Source organism: Scatophagus argus, chromosome 9, assembly GCF_020382885.2.
Source record: "Scatophagus argus isolate fScaArg1 chromosome 9, fScaArg1.pri, whole genome shotgun sequence".
In the NCBI taxonomy this organism is placed as follows: domain Eukaryota; kingdom Metazoa; phylum Chordata; class Actinopteri; family Scatophagidae; genus Scatophagus; species Scatophagus argus.
The window spans coordinates 15,076,984-15,098,907 of record NC_058501.1 but is presented as its reverse complement, the minus strand read 5'-3'; the positions used below and the strand labels follow the sequence as shown (position 1 = coordinate 15,098,907).

The following is a 21,924-nucleotide window of genomic DNA, read 5'->3' as shown; positions in this document are numbered from 1 at the left end:
AATTATCTCAACATATACTTGATAAATTATATTCATAGTCCCTGGAGGGCTTTTGTTCTTCTTGCTCTGACATGAGGTGCACGTTTGTGGTTTGAGGGGGATGATTATGGATGGATTGTCATGACAAATGTTCACATCCACATGAGCATGAATTGTAACAACTTCAGGGAACAAACAAGTTATCTAGTGCCATCATCAGGTCAAAATTACAATTTGTCCAATACTTTGGATTTCATGACAAAATAACTTCAAAACTAGACAAGACATTCCAGTCAGCTTCAGCTGTAATTTTTTTTTGGTGATGATTACCAAATGTTTGCATGCTAACACATTAAATCATTCTGAGATCATGCTGACTTTGGCATTTAGCTTAAAGCACCCCAGTGCAGGAGTACAGCTTCACAGAGTCCCTAGCCTGGCGGCCTTTGTTCCTCATTAACATCATGTTGTATAACTTTCTCTGTCCACATTGAAAAAAAGCAAAAAGTTCATGATCTATAAAAATGCTGTATCCTACAAGGTTCAAATCCTATTTTAAGTAGTGCCATAAGCAACAGAATTTTAAGCTTGCCGATTGTTTACTTAATGCAGTAGCCTTGTAAAGTGCTTTGTACCCACTTTACTTTACTTTAATGTTACTTTCTTGTAGTGACATTTCAATCAGGAGCGCTTTGTACCGATTTAAGTGCTGCAAATAAAACAGTCAGTTATATAAACTGTCAGTGAGAAAAATTTGTTTTAGTTGTGGAACCAGGGCTCCGCCATGTGCACCTCCACACCTCTCCACCCCTGTTTCTGTCCCTCAGTAGTAAGAGGTGGGAGGGGCGGAAATGTGCTTCTGGACACAGTGAAGGTCTATAGATCACAGCGCTGACTGACTGTTTGGTGACGTTTAGTTTGTGGAGGTGAAAAGACGCTCAGCTCTCTTGTTGTTGTCACGTAAACCTCGTGGCTTCAGTTTGTGATTATCTATAGACCTTAGACACAATCGGAGTGGTGGCCTACAGCAGCACAGCGATGATGTCAGCGCAGCGCCCAACATGTTTGGCTCGGCAGTGACATCACACTCGATGCATGTGAGGTCAGTGGCAGGGAGGCAGGACCGGCACACAGACGCTCACTGACAGAACAACACACAACATGCAGAGGCAACAAGAGACTGGGGAGGGGGGAGCAAAGAAGGGAATAAGGAGAAATTAGGAAGGACATGATTGTATTGTAACTGTAACACTAGCACAGGCAGTAAGAGCCATCATCAATACAATACAGCAGAATGATTTGCCGAAAAGAAAACTCTGCAAAAGCCGATCAAAAAGGAAATAAGTCGTCACTCAAAGTAAAAGGAGGAATGATATCAAATAGGATATATTACAACGTAAAGCAGAGAAATCTCAATAATTTCAGCAGCGACCCTTTTTAAGAGCTCCAAGTTGCAACATGCCAGCTGTCGATGACGCTTCGTTTAAAATATGAGACCAGATTGGAGCTAACTGTTACTTTCCTTGACCAAGCCAAAAATCAAACCAAAAGTGAGGGGGGTTTTAGACAAGCGTGTGAGGTACGGGACATGGTCTGAGGTAATACCTAAGGTAAGGTCCTTGAGTGTTTCTATTCACATCTTCTACCCATTTAGTTACATCATAAAACTCTGTATTGGAGCGAGGGGTTAAATACCTGTGGGAGTGGGAGTGAGGGTGGGGGGATGGACACAACACAAGGAGGGAGGGGGGGGGAAGAGAGAAAAAGAAGGAAAGGAAAGGAAATTTAAGACAAAATCTCCAGAAATAAGCAAGTGTTGGGGGAGGGGAGAGAGGAAGAGGAAATATTTTAGGAAAGCAGAGCAGAGCAAAGATATCCTGAACAAACACCAGGATGCAATCGAGAAAATGGTGAGAAGATGGCAGACAGACCTGTGTTTGGTTTCAGATGAAAACGGCACCATGAAAATCACAAACAACTGTGTCGTGTACAGGCTCACTTGCATACTGGTTACAAGTCACGTCATTCCAAGCAGTTAGCGTCTCGCCGCTCAGTCAGTCTCATGCTGGCAGTGAGAACAGATGCACTGCAGTCTATTTCATATGCATATAACAAACAAACCAAGACGCCAGGCTGGGCGGCAGCCGATGCACATTGTTCATTTACAGTTGACAGGCATATATGCATATTTGTGCACAGTTTAACGGATTTCAAGAGCTGAGAGTTCACACTGTGATAGACAACGTGATCTCGCCGTCTTGTGAGGCTCAGGGTAACATACTCTTTATACCTGTCTCCATCTCTGATTCCTAAATTCCAGGGAAGTATTTCCTGTGGAGCTTTTTTCTACAGTGATGCTACAGTTTTAAAGGATAAAGACAATCGTGTTCTTTATTTTCTTATTGTCAACAAATCTCATGAAAAGACCAAAAGCAACAATAAACTGATCCAAGTGAAATGTGCTGTTTGTGTAGCCAAAGCCAGATATCAGGTATCCCCCTGTGCCACAGAGCTCCATGGTTGTTCAAACACTATTAAAACACACACACTGACATGCTCCTTCATTACAATGAGCTCGGGCATTGCAGTTTGTTTTGTGACAGACCAATCGTGTATTAATCCTCAGGTAAAAATAGTTTTCGACAAACAGACTATTTGCTCCTGCCTGAGAAAAAGCACAGCTGTTTAATGACATTATTTCAATGAAACTTTATATTTATAGTTACACAGATTATAGATATATGTAACTGTGACCTGTTCTTTTAATGATTTGCATCTTCAATAGGAAACACTGGCCTTAAGACTCAGTGCGATAGGAAAGGAACTTAGTAGGAGTTTGTTTTGATTGTTTTCATGGGCTTCGCTGACATATGAAATACAAAATAAAGAATAATACCAGCTTCATCCTTCAAATAAACCTGATTAGGTCTGTTTTTCACTAGAGTTTCCCTTCATCTGCACGTCTCACTTTCAGCGTCCATGGACCCCCTCACAACACGAGCGACTTGCGAGAAGGGACTTACTCTGTGGAGTTAGAGCGAGCACGGAACTTCTTTCCTCTCAGTTTCTTACGATTACCGCTCAGATTTCCTGGAGAGAAACAGAACATAAACACACACTTTAAGCACAGTTATTTACTATTGCACGCAAAATATTTACTGAGGAGGTGATGTTTAATTCAAGTATTATCTACATTATTTATAAACAAAATTGGACAACTGGGGGACGTTACCTTGCCACGAGTTGCTCCTCGGTCTCCCATTTTCACAGATGTCAGAGATGTGTTTGGCATCAGGGATTCTCTCACTCCATGAGTGGGATAGGCCGTTGGATCTACACACACACACACACACACAGTACAGACAGAATATTATCAGCACAACATCATTCTTCTAAGCCTCTACAAATCACTAATGGCTGTTCTGCTCCTGTTGTATTGGCGGAGATGAGGGAGAGGCTGGTGTAAATAAAAGAGAATATGAGGACCTCATTGCAGCAGATGGCAACATTATGAGCTGCAAAACATGTGAATGTGAAATGATAATACAAAGTAGTACTGAGGTATTTTCTGCTCGACTCTCCACCAACAAAATGCTCATAAATCTGAACATTTTGGTTCAGTTCAGCAGAAAGAGATGCACAATGAAAGCCATGATGGTAACAAGGCGTGATATGAACACCCAATGACACACCAGTGATTTACAGACTGCAACACACACACACACACTTTGGCAGCAAATGAATGAGTGATGATGAGATGGCACACCTGAAGCCAAACAGTGAGATGTTCTGAGAAATGGATGGGATGGAAGGAGTGAAGGACAAGGTGCAAATCTGCAGGTGCGACAGGCAGGCTGACCTCTTCTTGGAGCTGCAGCCGGAGTTTGTGCTGACACCCGGAGGCATGTCACTGTAAAATGAGTCTGCATCCCCAGGCTTTGTAACATAGTCACCTGGGGGCATTTGCCTGCAAATCCAGAAGGATGTTTTAGATAGCAAATGACAGTGGAAAGTTTTACAAAGTCATTTATCACTCATTTATGATGACCAATAAATTATTTGCACTCACATTTGATACCTTAACTACATGTTAATGATAATACTTTCACAAAATTGACTAAAAGAAAAAAATTAACATTGCTGTATTGTAAGTTTGACTTGACAAAAGGATTTCAGTTCTTCTTTCACCACTTGTCTTTTTACAAGACAGTGAGGGTATTTTCCTCCCATAAAGCTGATTTGTAATGTAGGTCTTGGCTTTTGGTTCATTTAAGGATTCTGTTGCAATCAAATATTTACGATTATTAACCCTGGACTATTAGAGCCACTGTGGCAAAACATAAAAAAAAAAAACATGCATACAAAATATTATTAAGGTTTTTGTTTGTGTAAGGAAATAATACTGAGAGATCAGTAACTCTCATAGCATATCACATAACACACCACAGCACCGTCACGTAAAACAACGCAACACAACAGCGAAAAAAGAGTTAAAGTGAGCAAACCGGCAGAATCTTCGGTGAACCTCAGACTCAACGTAACGTCTCTGTCTGTAGCTCCTGTGAAGAGAAGCAAGTCTTTTGAGCCCAACAGTAATGCAACTTATGTCAAATCCATTGCATAATATAAAGCAGTGATTCCAAGTGTTGTTGTAATCATCTCCTGGGTCACAACCCCTCAGATTTCTCCCAGCAATCCCCGGTGGGGAGCCCGACCACCGCTGGTTTGAAATATCACACATGTAGGCTGCAGTGACACTCACTTGTAACACCAGGCTGTAACAGCCATAATGAGGGCGAGGAAGAGGATGGAGCCTACGATGGCCCCGATGATGATGTTGGTGCTGGTGATACCTGAGACACAGGAAGAGAAGAGAGCGGGGAACCAAATGTGTGTTAATTGGACGTGTGTCTGTTGTTTCCTGAAACACGTGGACACAAGGGGATACACAAACCACAAAGCACTGCAGCAGTACACAAAATCACAGTACATTTAGCAGGAAAAGTGGAAGAGGAGAACAAGGAGGACAAAACTGAGAACAACCAAACTGCTGTCACCCCTTAGTACTACTACTCTGAGGGGAACGTACATCTGCAGTATGTTCCCATTCAGGACAACATAGAAAACTGCTCATTTCTTATGTCAATAGTAGTCAGAATGAACTGACCGAGGTGAGCTGAAGTTGGGGTGAGAGAGGAAGAGGACCAGGAAATTACATCAAAGACAGGACAAATACAGTGAAAAGGAACTCAAATCTGACCTCAAGTCACTCCGTCAAAGACATCAGCCTGTCGACAAAGAATGAGTGTGAAAATAATGACAAACAAAAAGAATGACATGCATGGTTCAGTGAATACAAACAGAGCTGGTTTTAATGAGCCGACATGAACTCAACACAGAAGCTAAAATAATGAGACGACAAAAAAAATACGCAACACAACATTTTCGAATGGGAGGAATTTAAAAAAGACGCGTTGAAAGAGATGAGAAGCGGGGCGGAAAGAGTTGAGGTAGAAGGTCAGCGATGGAAAGCAGAGAAGAGCAAACGAAGAAAAGGATGAAGAGGTGCAGAAAATGTGAGATGAAGGGAACAGCAGCTACAGGCAACAAACAGTGAAAGCGTCAACATCTCTACCTGAAACTGAAGCAGTGGGTCCCACCACGAGATAGCTGAGTGGAGACGTGGAGTTACAGTCCTCTCCTGCCCAGCCCAGGTAACACACACACTTCAGATCATTACTGCACACCTACAGCAAGAACAAAGTGCACAGCTAAAAAAACCCACATGATTTGTCCCACGACTGTGAGGTCTCAGATTTTTGATATTTCTTACCTAAAAATGTTAATAGCAAACATTTTATGTCAATACTTACTTGTCAGATTGACTTCCTTGCTACTAAAATATTTTGTGCCGCTCATTTGTTGCCTGTCAACAAATAATTTGCTACTGCCCCTTATATTAGGGCTCAACAATCAGGACTTCCTTCCTGCCAGGGGAAAGGAAAATACCATCTACCACCTAACAAGTTACTTTCCCATTTGCCCAGTTTTACACATCTATCATCCCAGAAGCCGGTGAAAGTAACTAAGGAGTGAGCAATTTTTTTTCTTGTTTCTCATCTCTGTTAAGAGTTGCACATGCACAGTATTGATTGGGCACTTGTAGGAAAATGGCAGTGGATAAAGACATTTGTAAGAAGAAGAGCAAGCAAAATTATCCTTGAAACAGGAGTTAAGTTGGATAGCATTAGAGGATGTGGGCAAAACTCCACTTTGTTTCTCAACCTGTCAGGATCTCTTGTAATACAGTTTAATATGCATATTTCTTAGACAGATATATTAGCCATAAAAATTAAAGGACCATATAAACAATTTTGAGCCAATACTTTCACTCTGAATTCAAGCGAGTTTTGAGAGAGAAAAGGGGAACTTAATCCTGTCAGGGTCTAATGTACAAGATTATTGAATCATTGAAAAGACTTCTGAGTTTTCCTGAATTGTATCTTAAGTTTACAGTCGGATGTGATCCAAGGTAGATGGCCAGCTGGCCTACAAATGTTGTGTGACAGAGCACTCACTATAAGAAGTCAAGAGTAATGTGTTATTGGTGTATACACAGATACGGGAACACTGACATCTGACACTATGGAAATACCAAATCAATAGATCAGAAAGCCAACATAACCCTGACCTAATCATGATCACAGCTTCAGCTGAGAGTGTGTGTGTGTGTGTGTGTGTGTGTGAATACCCCGTGCCCGGAGCAGACGGCCTTGTCGGTGGTCCCGGGGCAGGTGCTAAAGTTAAACTGTTGGATGGGGAGACATTTGTGATTGAAACAAATGCGGTCTGTCCCACAGGCTGTCCCGTCCTCGACGTATCCCAGGTCAGTGTCTCCATCGATCAGCACGTGAGCACCACTGAACAACAAACACAGCACTTAATGTGAAGACGACTATACATGAGGCCATTGTCTGCCAATACGGTAGACTGCATGTGAGCTAAACTAAAGCTGTGCGGCTGCAATTAGAGAATCAGAGGACTAAACGAGAACAGAGAAGGCACATCACAAAGAGGCTTTCTCAGCCTGTTGGCTTGGGCTTTGAGTATTTTAGGAGGTAATTTTCCTCCATGACGTGCACCTGCAGTCAAGAGAAGCACTGTGTCGGGCTACGGAGAAGGAGGTCAGCCCTCCCTGCAGCTCTCCCAGTCGTGGGGCAGGTGAGATGTTGGAGCACAGCAGGTACCCGCAATGAACATCCCTGAAACACAAAAATGCAACCAGGAGTCACAGAGAGAAAAGTAAGATGACAACAGCAGTGAGAAAGGGTTCAGAAAGGACTGGACTCACTGTTTGTTACACTGGATCCAGGTGTCCTTGTCCTTCCCACAGTTTCCTTTCTCCGTCCCTTCAATGTTTAGCTTCTCGTAACAGAACTTGTCAGCTGCTGTTGCCTCTGAGAGAGACACACAGTGAAACCCAGCGAACATTAGGGTGTTTAATCATGGAAGAAACACGTTCACAAGTTGCTCACAGGAATGTTACACTTACTCTCTCCCCAGATGTACTTGCACTGTCTGTCTTTGGTTTTGCACCTTCCATTGAAGCAGCGACCCTGTAGAGAGAAATATAGTGTCACAAAATGTGACCCGTGCAGAAGTAAAGGCATGTTTTCTTCTTCCAAAAAATGCAAAATACTGTCAAATAATCTAACTTGGTCCTTTTCACACGTGTAGCCATCCATCTTGTGCACATTTGGTGGACACTGGGAAAAGAACAAAAACAAAGAAGGCCTCAGAGATGCTGTGATGTACTGTGATGTACAGTTTATAGCTACAGTGGGTGGAAACTCATGCTCACCTGGCTGGAGTTGCCTGTGCAGTTCTCTGGGATGTCACAGTCATTCACTGCATCTCTGCACACAACTCCCATGAACTCCATCTGCCGCAGCATACAGTAAAGATCAAACAAACAGCTTCTACGACGAGCCTGCGTTCCCATCGAGCTCGGCAACTTTCATTCACTCATTAATTAAGAGTGTTAAAAGGCTGTTGGGTTTTTGATGGCATTTTTGATTTAGTAGAGTCAGAGAAAAAGTGGCTTAAACTTATTGTCACTTATTGTTCGAGTTGGGCTCAGTTTTTGCAGCATCTCTATCGTAATTATGACCTCATTTTCTTTGTTAGCTGTTTTAAAATCAAAGAAGTGTAGAATTTAAATAAATCCAAGTGGAAATGACCAATAAAAAAACTCTTTAAGGACTCTTCCTTCAGCCCAGCGCCATGAGCATCCCAGCAGAGGTGTAAAGGTGTTGCTGTGCTGTACCTGGCAGTTGTTGCAGCAGAGTCCGTTGCTACACTTGGAGCCTTGAGTCAGGGTGCATTTGTTACAGCAGGCTCCTCCCTCTCTGGCGCACTCCTATAAGACAAACAAACAGAAACTACTCTCAGGTGTCTTCTTTTCAATTTGATGTAAGACATTATCTCATCAAACATTATAATCCATTTAGACAGAGATCCCTGTGGACAAACTCTACGATCATGCAATAACTGGTAACGCTGCCTTGATTTCTCCAATGAAATTACTTCATTGCTTTAAATTACCTCTGATTAGACAAAGTCTGACAGGTTTTATCGCAGGGTAATGAGCCCATCACTTTGATCTTGGATATTTATGCAGTCACCCTTTGGCATAGCACATGCATTTATCTATTAGCATCCATCCACTACAGTGCTGAAGCTTACCGCCGGGCTGCCACAGTCACACTCCTCTCCTGGTTCTAAAAATCCATTTCCACACACTGGAGGGTCCAACAGCTGAGGGCGAAAAGAGCAGAATTAGCATTCAAACTACTAAGGAGACACATGCACATATGTGAGAATGTGTTGTTTGTGTGACTATCACACACCTTCAGGGGTTTGTTGAACAGACAGGCTCCTCCACCGCTGTTTAGAAAGTTATGGTACTCCTCCACGTTGCAGTCGGAGAACCTCTTGGGCAGGTAGAAACTGCAAATGCCAGAGCATGCTCAGATAATAGTGACAGAAAGGAAGGGAGCTTGCTCTCCATTGGTGGGGAAAAACATGTTTTTTACCCACACAATTGGACTTACTTACTCCGTACTTTGTATTTAATTTCAGCGCTACAGTTAATGCCAGGTTTGCAGGTTTGGTCATATTTAATTAAAAAAAAATGTATTTCCTTACAGACACATGATTATTTCAGTTTTTTTCACAGGTTTACTGTACTTACAGTTCAGAAGAGATCCTTACTATAACATGGAGGTATACAGGCATACAGTATGGCTTGGGATTGTGAGGATCATACAGAGGTATATGTAGGATGTAAATGGATGATGAATTTGTCCTGTAAATGAGCTTGAATATTGCGGATGATTCACTTTTGAACAGTTATTGCATTATCATGTGACACTGTGTCGATTATACAGACACATCAATGTTGAACAATTGTTCCCGAGATACTCAGAGAACAGAAATCAAGGCATCATCAGCTCTTAAATGCTTCATGCGATTGTGTTGATTTACTCACAGCAAAAATATAAAAAAACAGCTTGATGGTACATTCACCTGGAGCCCAATCAGCATCTCAAGTATTGAAGCAAATCTGTTACAATCAAATGTCCTGTGTTCATTCTGATGCTCTTAACTGCGTCAAGCCAAACCTGAGCAGCACTTAAATGTTATTATCAGGCTTAATGCTGATTATGCTGCTGGTTTCTGGTGGGGCAGCTCATCAGGGCTGACACAGGAGACAATGCAATAACAGACTGACTCAATGAGAGCTGGGCACCGTGAGAGGTCATCATTATTTGATATGAAATGACCCTAAATGGAGCCACCTACAGGGATAACAGCTGTATAAGGAGCCAGTTATGACACTTGGATGATGGGTGAAATACACTACAATATTTCAGGTAGATTTCCTCAACTAATCATGTTTAAAGTTATTCCGTCTGTCACATGGGAATGATATCTTTGACTTTTAAATTTGCTTAATCTTGTCAAAATCTTGTAGTGTTTATCCTGCTTCTTAAACAGTAAAAAGAGGTTGAAAGTTGAAACAAAGATGAAACATGCTTGAATGGTTCACTGGTCACCAGAAGAAGTACAATCATTACCATGTGGACTGATGCTGCTCAGCTACAACAGACTTTTCATCTCACAGCACATCAGACAATGGAATCAACATACGTAGTCCAAGAGATTAACAGAAATGGTACTGCATTATTTGGCTTTGGTGAGTAGATTTATCTAATTAATTATGTGGGGCACATCATGTATGCAGAAAAGGCTTAATTCACACATTCCTTTCTTTCCTTCCTTCCTTCCTTCCTTGTCTCTGCATTAGTGCTGAATTTCACAAGGTAATTAGTAATGTCTTGTCTGCATGTACTTGTTACTCTATACTTGATTAAATCATAAGATAATTAATTTAAAATATTATAACTGCCTTGTTTTGTTCATGGCAAAATCCATTCTTTCATGAGAAGAGAAGAGAAAGGAAATCGGCAAAATATATGTAAAACTAAAGTTCTGACTCGCCTGCCCAGTCATTTCTTTCCTCTAAGTACTGTTCTAATTGCCATATCCATACTAGATTTAGTTGTGCCCATAATAAACTGCATGCAGCGTATGTATTCATATACATACATTGCAGACAAATCCGCACACATACACACAAACACACGCACAGTAGCTAAACCCTGTGTAAAGTGTCAACAAGAAAAAAGTTATTAGTAGTAATCAGGTTAGGCTGAACAGACATGCAGGTGCTGGGGGATTAAAAAGAAACGTCCTTCAGTGGACATGACTAAGCTCATTGAGTACAAGCGTCTGAAATACCATTGACGTTATTTTAGAGAATCCAGATCTGGGCCAGGTCCATTCACAGGTGACAGACTCATAAGAGCGCAGAGTCACCTGTCTTCTGTCATGTGACCACATGACATTAAAGCAGGTTTATTATGGAAACCCAACAGAGCAGAATCTGGACAGGGAGTGTTAGACAGGGATTGTACTGCAGGGAAATGAGACAAATACTGGCCTGAGATGAGAATGACATTGCAGACTGTATCAATCGGTTAGACGTGGACAAAAAGAACTAATGAAACGTCCTGACTATCAGCGAGCAGGAGGGAGAAGACGCCTCTTAATTATTAGACTGAGCAAATTAATTAAGTTTTTTTGTTTGATCAACTGGTGACATCTGCCAAAAACAGAAGCATACACAAAAAGTTCATGTAAAATTGTCCAAAAAATGATTATGAAAAATACAGTCGGTGTATAATAAAGGGACATCAAACTGTATTTGTTCATATCATTAGAATAAAAACGTGAAGTGGGGCCACAGCGGCTGTAGTGCTGTTGGATGAAATGGGAAAGGTTGTGATGACGGACAACCACTCCGAGGCAGCCAGCTGGTTCAAAACAGCACAGGCAACGTTCTAGCCAAGCTTCTGCTCACCTGCTGTCCCATTCGGGATAGAGGGGGAATGTGAGAAGTATTTAAGAAGGGAGGTATACACACACACACACACACACACACATCGAAGACACAACGCACAGTCACTTCCATATGCTCACAGTGGCACAATGACAAGCTTGTACAGTATGTACACTGCAGATGTACACAGACACATTTTTAAGACAAACAGTGTCATGATTTCTGCATGAAACCGGAAACATAAAATACACACAGGCTGATTTATCACCAATCTTCTAATCTTAGCCAGGAACAGATTATATAAGACATTACTGCTGAAAGATTCCCAGTGGAGTTATATTAAAAAAACAACAACCTCCAAACAGCCATATGGAGGATAAACATAGGCTGACCCCTAGTGGTGAATTATCAAACTGCAATAACACATGGGAGGTATTGAATTCAGCATATTTAGCCTGATAAACAGGTGATATTTTAGAAAACCCAAATAGTCTGTCTAACACACAGTTGTTGTGATGTGGTGTGTGTGTTGTTCTGCTGTGTGTGACTTTGTATCACAAATCCTGTTTGTCTTTCTTTTTTTTTGTGCTGCTCTTCAGCTTCAAGCTAATCTGGTACAATATATCAAATTTTTAATATCATGCATGGTACCTTACAAATGACATAAGTAAAATGAACCTGCTGTAAGCAAACATTTATGTTTATAAAGATCATACAATGTTATTAAAATGTGATATATAAAATGCATATGTGCAACATACACAGTATCCTACCTCAAATTATAAACCAGATTTCATTTGACCCCTCAGTGAAAATTCCCATCCATTTAAAATACCACATAAATTTTGGAGCAAACAAACTGATGTTAACATTAAAGTCAAAGTGCAGCACACACACACTGTACACACTGAACTCTGACGTTGTTAGCAAAACTCTGACTCATCATTAATTCTGGCTTTAAGGTAATGAAGAGACTTACCCGACATCATCCATGATACAGCCTGACCAACGATCATCACACTTGCACTCGCCTGGAAAGAAAAAACACACACACACACTGACATGTCCCCATCGCATAAAAAGAAGAAATAAGGGACTCAGTAAGGGTTAACTGCACACCATTGAGGATCCTCTTCTTGTCTGAGAAGATGCCAATGTTCTGTCCAAGAGACTGAGCGAGAGTTATGGCCATCTCATCTGTTTTCCCGTACTGATGAAGAGACAGATGGACAGAAAAAGTTTGAAACAAAGAACCTTACAAAAACAAAATAAAACATTAGATTAATCCTTTAAGTAGAATAAAAGAACTGAATGGCTACAAAATATTGAAATATGAAAAATTTAAACATGCCTCTGTAGCAAGAGCATGCTGGTGATGCTCAATGTGGGTTTAGTGCCAATACAGCTGTACTCCATGTTATTTATATTCTCTATCAAATGAATAGTGAACTGAACATGAATACTGGGGATTTGAGAAACCTGTAATCATAAATTTATGGTTCAACACTCACCTCATTGACTCCCCCTCCTTTAGTGAGGGAGCAAACTCCTCCCATGTAGGAAGCTCCTCCCCAGCTGCTATGAAATCGGTTCCCCCTGATATGGAAGGTTAATAAAAAAGTGTTTAGTAAAAAAGATGCTGGAGCATCAAGTACGCAAGGAAATCCTTTTTAAATATTAAGACTCACGAAAAGAGGTGCACAGAGTCGCATTTCTCCTTGATGAAGTCTTTTCGATACTTCATGAACTCCCTGAGTGTCACCATGGGGTCATCGTCAATGTTGAACTTGTTATCGGCTGACCACGTTTCCATTGCGACCAGCACGATCCGAGTATTAAGCTGTTCCTTGAAAATCTGGGAAGTTAAAGAAAATGAAATACCAGTAAGTTATTTTCTGAAGTTCAAAAGTAAAACAAAATAAAATAGAAACAAATGACACAGCGTGATCGTTTTTTCATTAAAACTGACAGCGACGGTTGGTATCAGTATGAATACGATCCTGATGCAGACAGCAGCACATTACAGGCAGCTAGACAGAGTCAACAAGGTTAACAGTTTGAAGGACGTACAGGGAGCAAACCGGATGGCAAATAATAATATTTGCTTTCATAAGATGGAAATCTGTGGGGGGTACCGGGCCAGGCAAACAGCAGAGGAGAGGACAAGAGCAAAAGCCTCTTCGTTTAAGCTCAATGCCAACAGTCTCAAGACAAAACTGACAGAGCAAAGAGGAAGCGATCGCTGATGTGTGCGTGGTTCAGAAGCACACGCTATCTGCTCCACCTCGGTTTGATCATGTTAAGAGCCGTCCTAGCGTTTGTCTCCTTCTCGAAGCATCAAATTTTCAGAAAAAGAATTGACCAGCAATCTTTTGTGTATTAATTTTACAGAATATAAGATGCTCAGCTCTGTGACTCAAAAGTAAAGGTGATGAATAAGAAAAGCACAAACTGGAGCGAGAAATGTCCCAAACCAGTTGGTGCGTGGGTGCAGCACGACGAAGGAAGCATAACATATATTTCTGTTCAGCCTTGATGCTTTTTAAACATTACTTCAGTCGTGCACATACATTTTTTAGCTACATGTTTCTTACACTGTCTTTTCATGGAGGGATTAAAATCACAGAATGAGTTTAAAAGAGAAATAAAATGAACCATAATTTTTAGTCCAAATTTTTTTTGAGTGTGGAAGTTTAATCCTGACCTTTACAATACCTCTTACATGAACACACCAATCAGAGAAAGGGAACATACTATTTGCTCTATACATGCTAACTGTTTGGGGAATGTTATACAGTTATACTCATATACTTAACAGCTGAATAAACATGGCATCCATCAGTATCCGTGGTGACAGATTTCTCGGTATATTACATATATAACATATATCTCAAGGAAATTCAATCGAATGCAACTGGACTTAGTTATTTGTCTTTGAAAAGACAAAGACAAATAACTAAGTCCAGTTGCATTCGATTGAATTTCCTTGAGATAACCATGACCTGGATGAATGAGAATATTCACAGGCATATAACATATAAGCAATTGCTGTGACTGTGCTGTGGCAGCAGTACATACTCTGGGGAAAATGGCCACTACACTTGTACATGGAAATTAACATGCACTTCCCAAATAGAGACTGCTTCATATGATCCTCTTCAAGGACACGACAAAAAGCATGACCTTTCTCCAACTTCAACAGCCTATCAGCTTACAGTCATGACCCTGTAGCAGGTCAGATTTCAGTAGCACAGCACACAGATGTGGCTACAAATGATGAAACATGGAAATATCTGCCTCAGTACAGCCACTGTTGTTTCAGTCCTCTGAAACCTGAAAACTCGTGACTGACTGGTTAATGGCCGCTCACAGCATATTATGGGTCATGAGAGGATTTAAATGTAGAGAGTGAGGTTGGTTAAATGAGAAATCAGTGCAATGTGCGCTCACTTCCAATACCTAGGAGTGCTTGTGGCAAGCTTTCCAAGAAGAAGATCAATACAATTCTTACCATGTCAGCCATATTGACCACTGACTTAGCATAGTTATTCGTGTGCCCAACAGAAAGCCGATGCTTCTTGTACTGAAGACAGAGAAAGAGAGAGAGACACAGAGGGATAGAGAGGAGACAAATAAAAGTGGGAATCATAATCTAGAACAAATTCATTTTAAGACACTTAAATGTATCAGAGGAGCCAGTGTTTGCACATTTGATTTGCTCCAAATATCACATTTATTGTGGATAAAATGATTTCAGGCCCACTGGATTTTAAACTGGGCCATTTGGCTCAAAACAGTCTGTTTTATGCACAATGAAGGTCACATTTGGAGTACCTCAAGAGTGCAAGCACTTACAGTACTTCATTTATAGTGTTGACTCTTGTCCCGCCAGCATCCTGTACTACAAACTCTAATAATAATCTAACTGTAATGTTTGGGCAGAGAGCTTGCATTTGAAGGTAAAGGGGCAGGTACAATAAACACAGGCATACTGTAGCCTCAGAATAATAAATTTCTAACAGGGTTGCTGTTTTGTACATTTACAGAAAATGCTCTAACATAAATGGATAGCCATACCATACCTATTTAATTAAAAGCTTACCATTAAATGGTCATTGATCACCATCAACTCGATGTATTTGGTCTCATTCTCTACGCTTCGTGACAAATGATGGACCTGGGAAGAAACAACACAGTTTGCCAGTTTTCTTATTCAAGAAAAGACACACACCCATTTTCTAGTTTTTCTCAACTGGGACTGAAGGACAACTTCAGAGCAGCACACAGCAAACATAAAGACCAATTCATGTCTCATGCATGCGTCACAGAGAAAAGAAAAGAAACAACAAATCAATAAGGATGAACTTTGCGAGGCTAAACCAGGTTTGTCTGTTCTCCAAATTCCAAATAAAGATGAGAGCAGCTCTGAGGAATAAGAGACAGACAGCAACAGACATCCGACTGCATCTGAGAAAAGACGAGGCTGGAAGCAGCCTCTTCTCCCAAGGTAAATATTTCATGAAAAAGAAGAAGAGAGAGGAGTGGGGAGCTGTTGTGTGTAGGAGGAGAGTGAGAAAACAGCTCTCTCTTTAGCTCTGAGAATTAACATAAAACATACGGGCAGGAAACATCGTAATTGCGTTTGGACAAACAGCATCAGGAGCATAATTATCTCTTTATCTTTGCATTCAGATAAACAAATGTGGACGTCATAAAGTGAAGTCAGCACCAGTCCATCAGCATCCCTCTGCTAATGATGACAATTTTGCCAACAAATATGCCTGCAGAGGAGTCATACCTGTCTCTTTTTTCTCCTGTGAACTACTTTTGACCCAGGAAATGGAGGGCTGGGAAAAGGCGGCTCTGGAAGGTCACCTGGGAAAAAGACACATTCATTGAAATCAGTATTCATATACAGTACCTATCTCAAACAAAGGCAATTTTTATACTTAACACGAATACAGAAAAATAATATTTTGTAAATAAATATCAATGATATATTAAATTTCTCCCTAAGATCTCAATCATCATCTTACCATCGAGGAAACCGTTAAATCCTTCTTGTCCTGCAGATCTATAGATCATATGAATGCGAACATCCCCCTGAAAGACACAAGTAAGAGGAATTCAATCTCAGATCCCAGCCAAGCATACAATATGTAGATGGAGTCAGATAGTTGTGTTCAACTTCACCTGAGGTAGAGCATCTGAAAATTATTAGCGTTGCTTGTGTGATTAATTTAATCTGTATTGGTGACCAGCACTTTGACTGAGAAATCTACCCATTGTGTTAACATTGCACTCATGCAAACACATCTGAGGGGGGGATTGCTGTATTTGCATCTGGCAACAAGAAGTACTTCAGAGAGTACAATAGGGACAGAAGCACGATATCATATGGTTGTTATGAAAAGAAATGTTAAAGAGGGTTTAAATAGAATAGTGGTCGCCCCCTGCTTCCTTACAAAATATTTACTGCTGCTATTCTACTTGAATGTCAATAGCAGACCGACTGAAATGTTTTGCTTATTACGGTGCAAGGATGTAGCCTATTTCAACACTTTTAATCTATTTCGGACAATATTTTATCTATTCTCTGGCTATTTCGCATACTTCCTTATTTTATCTATTTTCAATTTGCAATCTATGAGTAATGTCATCACCTCAACCTCTTGTTTCTGTGACCAGAATCATTTTAGGAGATGCTGGTGAAGGAGGATAAGGGCAACGCATGCGTGAACCACCTGCGAGGCAACACTGAGGGCGTTTTTGTCGTCTCCACATCCTGTTTACGCTCAGTGTAAAGGCTGTGGTTTGTTTAAGGTCTAAGTGAGCAAAGGAGCTTGGCTGACATGCCACCCTCGTCGATCTAAACGTGATTGACAAGCTGGAAGAATAAGGTATATTAGTCTCTGTTTAACGTAGTTATCGTTGCTTTGAGTTTTTACACTGAGGTACTGGGGACGCAACAGGTTGTTGTCATGCTACCTTTTTAGCCATCAGCTAGCTAGCTCGCTAATGTATCTAACTAGCCTGACGTTAGCATTAATTGGTGACTAGTGATCCCATTCATGCTACACAATTCTTGTTTAGCGAATTTTAGTGGAAAAAAACTTTAATAGATGTATATATAAATACCGCGGCTTAAAGTCAACGGGCTCTAAGAGCTAGCGTTGTGTATACTGAATTAGCTAACAGCTAAGCAGCTGGTGAAACTACTCAAACGGTTAGCCTAAATGACTAACGTCATCTGGCAAGCATTTGAAGCTAATACCTTCCTAAATACCTGTTATTACTCGGTTATGATGTGAAAGTTATTCTCAAAATTTCAGTGTACTATCGGTTGTTAATTATATTGTCACAGTCTAGTCGAGGTGTTTTTATGTCCTTTATTGAAAACCTAATCAACAATGAACAAACGAGAATTTCAGGACTTCAGAGGTGAGCGAATTAATGATCAAGGAAAACAAAATAATATTAAAGAGGTTGAACAGTTTAGACAATTAACCTGACTGATCAGTGAAGCAGCCAGAGCAAGGGATGATCTGAGCTGCTCACTCTTAATTTGTTAAATAGCGATTGGCTGCATTTTGCATCAGCTGAAGGCAGAAAATATTTTGTTGGCTTAAGTTTGTATGCGCCGACATGCAAATATATCGATGTGATGATAAAACGATATGTAGGAGTTTCAAATTAAGTTTCCTCACAACCGTGCTCAGTCACTGCTGCCATCACTTAAAGAAACCCTAAGCATCTACATTCAATTGCTCATTGTTTAACTGTACTGTCTGTGTACTGCGCTACACTGTAGACACTCCTGCTCTGCGAGCCCAGCCCCCAGGTCATTCCCACTTTGTTTGCTAATGAAATGAGAGCATTGTTTCTTGGGGACAGTAGATACTGGGTCAAACACACTGTGGTGAATTGAAATACAGAGGGGTTGCCCATAGCCAGGTCATTCTGCGGCACAGTTAGCTTACTTCAGTAGTAATTGGGCCAGCTGGAGAAAGCTGTATACTCATGCCTTTTTCTTGTGATCATTAGTTGTGTGAGCAGGGAAAGTATTTACTACAGTCAGATTCTGGCCCCATCACTTTCCACTGCACTGATCAGCTACTTCTTTCTGTCTGACTTTGTCTCGTTATCTGTTCAAACAGGAACAATCCTCGTGGCCTCAGTTCCTGTCAGCATCCGCCATGTCGTGCCGGGACATCCATGCCACCAACGCTTTTGCCTTCATCATTGCCTTTGTGTCTGTAGGAGGAATCGCTGTGGCAGCGTCAATCCCACAGTGGCGTATAACAAGACTTGTTACTTTCAATCGTAATGCCAAGAATATCAGCGTGTATGATGGGCTGTGGACTAAATGTGTGAAACAGGATGGCTATTCAGGATGTTACTACTATGATTCAGAGGTATTGCTTTGAGAAATTTGCTCTCTTCTGCTTATGTTTTTTCCCTTTAAAGGTATGTCCCAAACTGTCCTCTAACAGAAATCACGTCTTCTTGTGTTTCCAGTGGTACTCTAAAGTGGACCAGCTAGATCTGCGACTCCTGCAGTTCTGTCTTCCTACAGGCCTGCTGCTCGGCTCTATAGCCTTGCTGCTGTCCATGTCAGGAATGTGCAAGACATGCTGCTGCTCAGACAAGCCTGAACCGGATATTAAGACCATCAGATTCCTGGTCAACAGTGCAGGTTGTCACCTGGTGGCTGGGATGTTCCTGTTCCTCGGGGGAGCTATAGCCATTGCACCCTCAGTATGGTTCCTGTTCCGCACCAAGGAAATGAACATCAGATACGACCACATTTTCTCTGATGGCTTTGCTGTGTATGTATCTATAGGCTGCTCTGGAGGGCTAATGCTTGCTTCCCTCCTGATGTTCATGTGGTACTGTATGTGTAAAAAGTTGCCTTCACCCTTCTGGTTGCCCCTGCCCTCCATGCCTACTTCTCTGTCCACCCAGCCTCTCACTGCCAACGGGTATCCTCCTTCCCCAGTTTATGGTCCTCAGCCCTTCCCACCACAGAGCTATCCTCCCACAGTGATTGATGCCCAACCGTATGTGCCTGCCCAAGGGTACGCGCCAAGTGTGGTGGCCCCTGCACCGCCACAGGTGTACATGTCTCAGATTTCTGCTCCAGAGGGATATGGTTCAGAGGTGGGGGGGACTCAGGCCTACAGCTATGCTCCCTCACAGAGCTATGCACCTTCACAGAGCTACGCTCCGTCTCAGGGTTATGCGTCCAGCTACGCAGGCCACCGCTACTCTTCCCGCTCGCGGATGTCTGCCATAGAGATCGACATTCCCGTGCTGACGCAGGGACAGTAAGAGAAGAAAAGCCAACATCGTCGGCACATTGAAGTCCATGAACCTCCATGAAGTTCACTACTGACAAAACTAATACAGTATGATAGATGAAAGTTAATAATAGGAAAGCTGTTTACAGCGCAGAGAGTGATGGCTTCAAGAATACAGGCCGACAGTCCAGGTCTGTAAGTAGGCAAAATTGAAATGACACCCTGGAGGTAGTATATGAAGGATGAGTTTTCTTTAAAATAAAGGTCACTAAAGTATCACTGTAAACAACGCTGTACTCAGCACATGTAAGTGTTATAGAAAGGGAAGAAAATAACACTATTTTCTGTAAAAATTCTGAAAGACACTTAAATTGCATAGCTTTATTCATTACTGGCTGTAAGTAAATGGTTACTAGCATTTGGTTTTATGTAAATTCCCTCTCTTGACTTTGCATTAAACATGGTTCTGACTGCCAAAAAGCTAGTGACAGCTAGTCAGTAAAATTATATTTTTCAGTTACATTTGTTTATGTCCAGCACTGTACATACCTACTCATATGACTTGTCATTTTTGCTGTGTCATGTTGACAGTACAGGAGGGGCTTTTGTCACTACTGAAAATAACACTGACTGTCAGCTACTTTAAATGCTGCGGGTCTGAATTGACACAACTACTAACCGATTCACCTGTTGCCTAACATGAACTGTTATTATATTGTTGTAATGTCACAGTATCCTTTTGAAGAGGAGCTGTTATTGTCTCTAAAGCACTAATTATGTGTATAACTGTGCCAGTTTACATTGCTTTTGTTCACTGACTTTGTTAGCCTGGAATATTTTATAACATCTCACTTCATAATCACTAAGAAATTTGCGGATGTTAAAAACACAAAGAAATGGCAAGAACTTTGGGGCGCGTTATCTACACTACACGTCAGCTGATTGATCTGATGATTAAAATTTTGCTTAACTTAGCTGGAAGTGTAACATCATGAAGTTGTTTAGTGATGGTAATACTTGTGATTAAGACAAACCCATTGCCTTTTGTTTTGTATAATGAGCACTGATCAACATTTCTTCAATGTCTAATGTTTTTTCATCTTGTTAGTTTACAAAGTTGATGTCAATGATGTCATGTTTTTCTACACTGTAATCTTTTTTTTTATTATTAAAACAAATCACAGTGTGTCTTCGTACTTGTGTATGTGCTGTGCTAACAGAGGCAAAAGGGATTTATGTGCAGTTACTACAAACATAGGCTCACAATCAATCTCATTTATCCTGAAAGAAAAGAAGACAAGCAATGTGTCCATCCACACCCACTGAGCAACATTTCAGCCTGACTGAAACAGAAACTGGGAAAGAGAAGCAGCTCATATCTGCTGCGGTGATGGTTGCAGTTGGTTATGTCTTCACATTTACTATCTGACTGACCGATTGTTTGAGAAAACCAATGGCTCCTGAGCTTTTTGCTTCCAGGAAATCTACTGTGATAAAATGTTAAAAGTTCCCTCGGCACTCATCTCGTGATTACTTGGACCACTGAGGGATATTAAAGTTGAATGTACCTTTAGGTCAACAGTAGACTAATAAAGGTTGTATTACATTTTACTGGTGTTCAGCTAATCCCTCTACATGCAGCATACTGTGACACAGCATCAAGCCTACAGCATATCTCTATAATGCCACACAACCGCATGTCAGCAGCTTCATTCTCACTTTATAAGACTTCATGTTCTTGTCTCTGGACAAATAAACAGTGCTTCAGTGTAGGTCTGTGAGAGGACCTCCTCAAAAGTGAAGACATTGCTTCCATTATTGATTCTTCTCATAGCAATATTGTGGATTACCATAGTCAGTTAATTGTTTATTTGATAACGTCAGAAAATAGCTCTCACAATTCAAGTTCATTTTGCTTATATATATATATATATATATATAGATATATATATATATATATCTATATATATATTTATATACACACATATACTGCTTTCTATGTAGTCTGGGATACAAAAAACTATAAAAATGGCTGAATGTCCGGAGTGGAGTCTTCAGAAAGCTTATTTTGTACCACTAACATCCAAAACCCAAATACATGAAATCTATAGTGACTTACAGACAGAGAAGATTATACTGGAGCTGAAACCAAAATAGCGGAGTCAAGTACATGACGTTCTA

The 21,924-nt window shown here is 40.9% G+C and overlaps 2 protein-coding genes across 4 annotated transcripts in view; one reads left to right on the top strand and one right to left on the bottom strand.

Moving 5' to 3' along the window:
* The window catches only part of adam22 (ADAM metallopeptidase domain 22), a 58,071-nt gene that overhangs the window by 4,531 nt on the left and 31,616 nt on the right, over positions 1 to 21,924 (bottom strand). Inside the window, exons 7-30 of one of the 3 annotated variants that reach the window (XM_046398453.1) lie at positions 16,480 to 16,546; positions 16,242 to 16,318; positions 15,546 to 15,620; positions 14,955 to 15,026; positions 13,132 to 13,298; positions 12,955 to 13,039; positions 12,563 to 12,653; positions 12,423 to 12,474; positions 8,889 to 8,988; positions 8,725 to 8,796; positions 8,306 to 8,398; positions 7,841 to 7,921; positions 7,695 to 7,745; positions 7,532 to 7,595; positions 7,331 to 7,436; positions 7,122 to 7,241; positions 6,731 to 6,899; positions 5,615 to 5,726; positions 4,742 to 4,832; positions 4,485 to 4,538; positions 3,746 to 3,946; positions 3,212 to 3,312; positions 3,003 to 3,069; positions 1,585 to 1,674 (exon numbers count right to left, since the gene is read on the bottom strand). In XM_046398453.1, coding sequence (XP_046254409.1) covers positions 1,585 to 1,674; positions 3,003 to 3,069; positions 3,212 to 3,312; positions 3,746 to 3,946; positions 4,485 to 4,538; positions 4,742 to 4,832; positions 5,615 to 5,726; positions 6,731 to 6,899; positions 7,122 to 7,241; positions 7,331 to 7,436; positions 7,532 to 7,595; positions 7,695 to 7,745; positions 7,841 to 7,921; positions 8,306 to 8,398; positions 8,725 to 8,796; positions 8,889 to 8,988; positions 12,423 to 12,474; positions 12,563 to 12,653; positions 12,955 to 13,039; positions 13,132 to 13,298; positions 14,955 to 15,026; positions 15,546 to 15,620; positions 16,242 to 16,318; positions 16,480 to 16,546 — 2,258 coding nt within the window. The remainder of the gene's footprint in view (positions 1 to 1,584; positions 1,675 to 3,002; positions 3,070 to 3,211; positions 3,313 to 3,745; positions 3,947 to 4,484; positions 4,539 to 4,741; positions 4,833 to 5,614; positions 5,727 to 6,730; positions 6,900 to 7,121; positions 7,242 to 7,330; positions 7,437 to 7,531; positions 7,596 to 7,694; positions 7,746 to 7,840; positions 7,922 to 8,305; positions 8,399 to 8,724; positions 8,797 to 8,888; positions 8,989 to 12,422; positions 12,475 to 12,562; positions 12,654 to 12,954; positions 13,040 to 13,131; positions 13,299 to 14,954; positions 15,027 to 15,545; positions 15,621 to 16,241; positions 16,319 to 16,479; positions 16,547 to 21,924) is intronic. The other 2 variants (XM_046398451.1, XM_046398452.1) reach the window with 2 other exon arrangements.
* On the top strand, positions 17,187 to 20,929 carry cldn12 (claudin 12). The gene is made up of 3 exons (XM_046398457.1): positions 17,187 to 17,343; positions 18,601 to 18,858; positions 18,962 to 20,929. The coding sequence occupies exons 2-3, from the start codon at positions 18,640 to 18,642 to the stop codon at positions 19,772 to 19,774; spliced, it is 1,032 nt and encodes a 343-aa protein (XP_046254413.1). The 5' UTR covers positions 17,187 to 17,343; positions 18,601 to 18,639; the 3' UTR covers positions 19,775 to 20,929.

What these genes read in the sequence shown, in the direction of transcription:
- cldn12 (XM_046398457.1), top strand. Translation starts at nt 18,640, where the DNA reads ATGTCGTGCCGGGACATCCATGCCACCAACGCTTTTGCCTTCATCATT. An exon ending in GTTACTACTATGATTCAGAG is followed by an intron (nt 18,859 to 18,961) that starts GTATTGCTTTGA and finishes TTGTGTTTCCAG; the next exon opens with TGGTACTCTAAAGTGGACCA.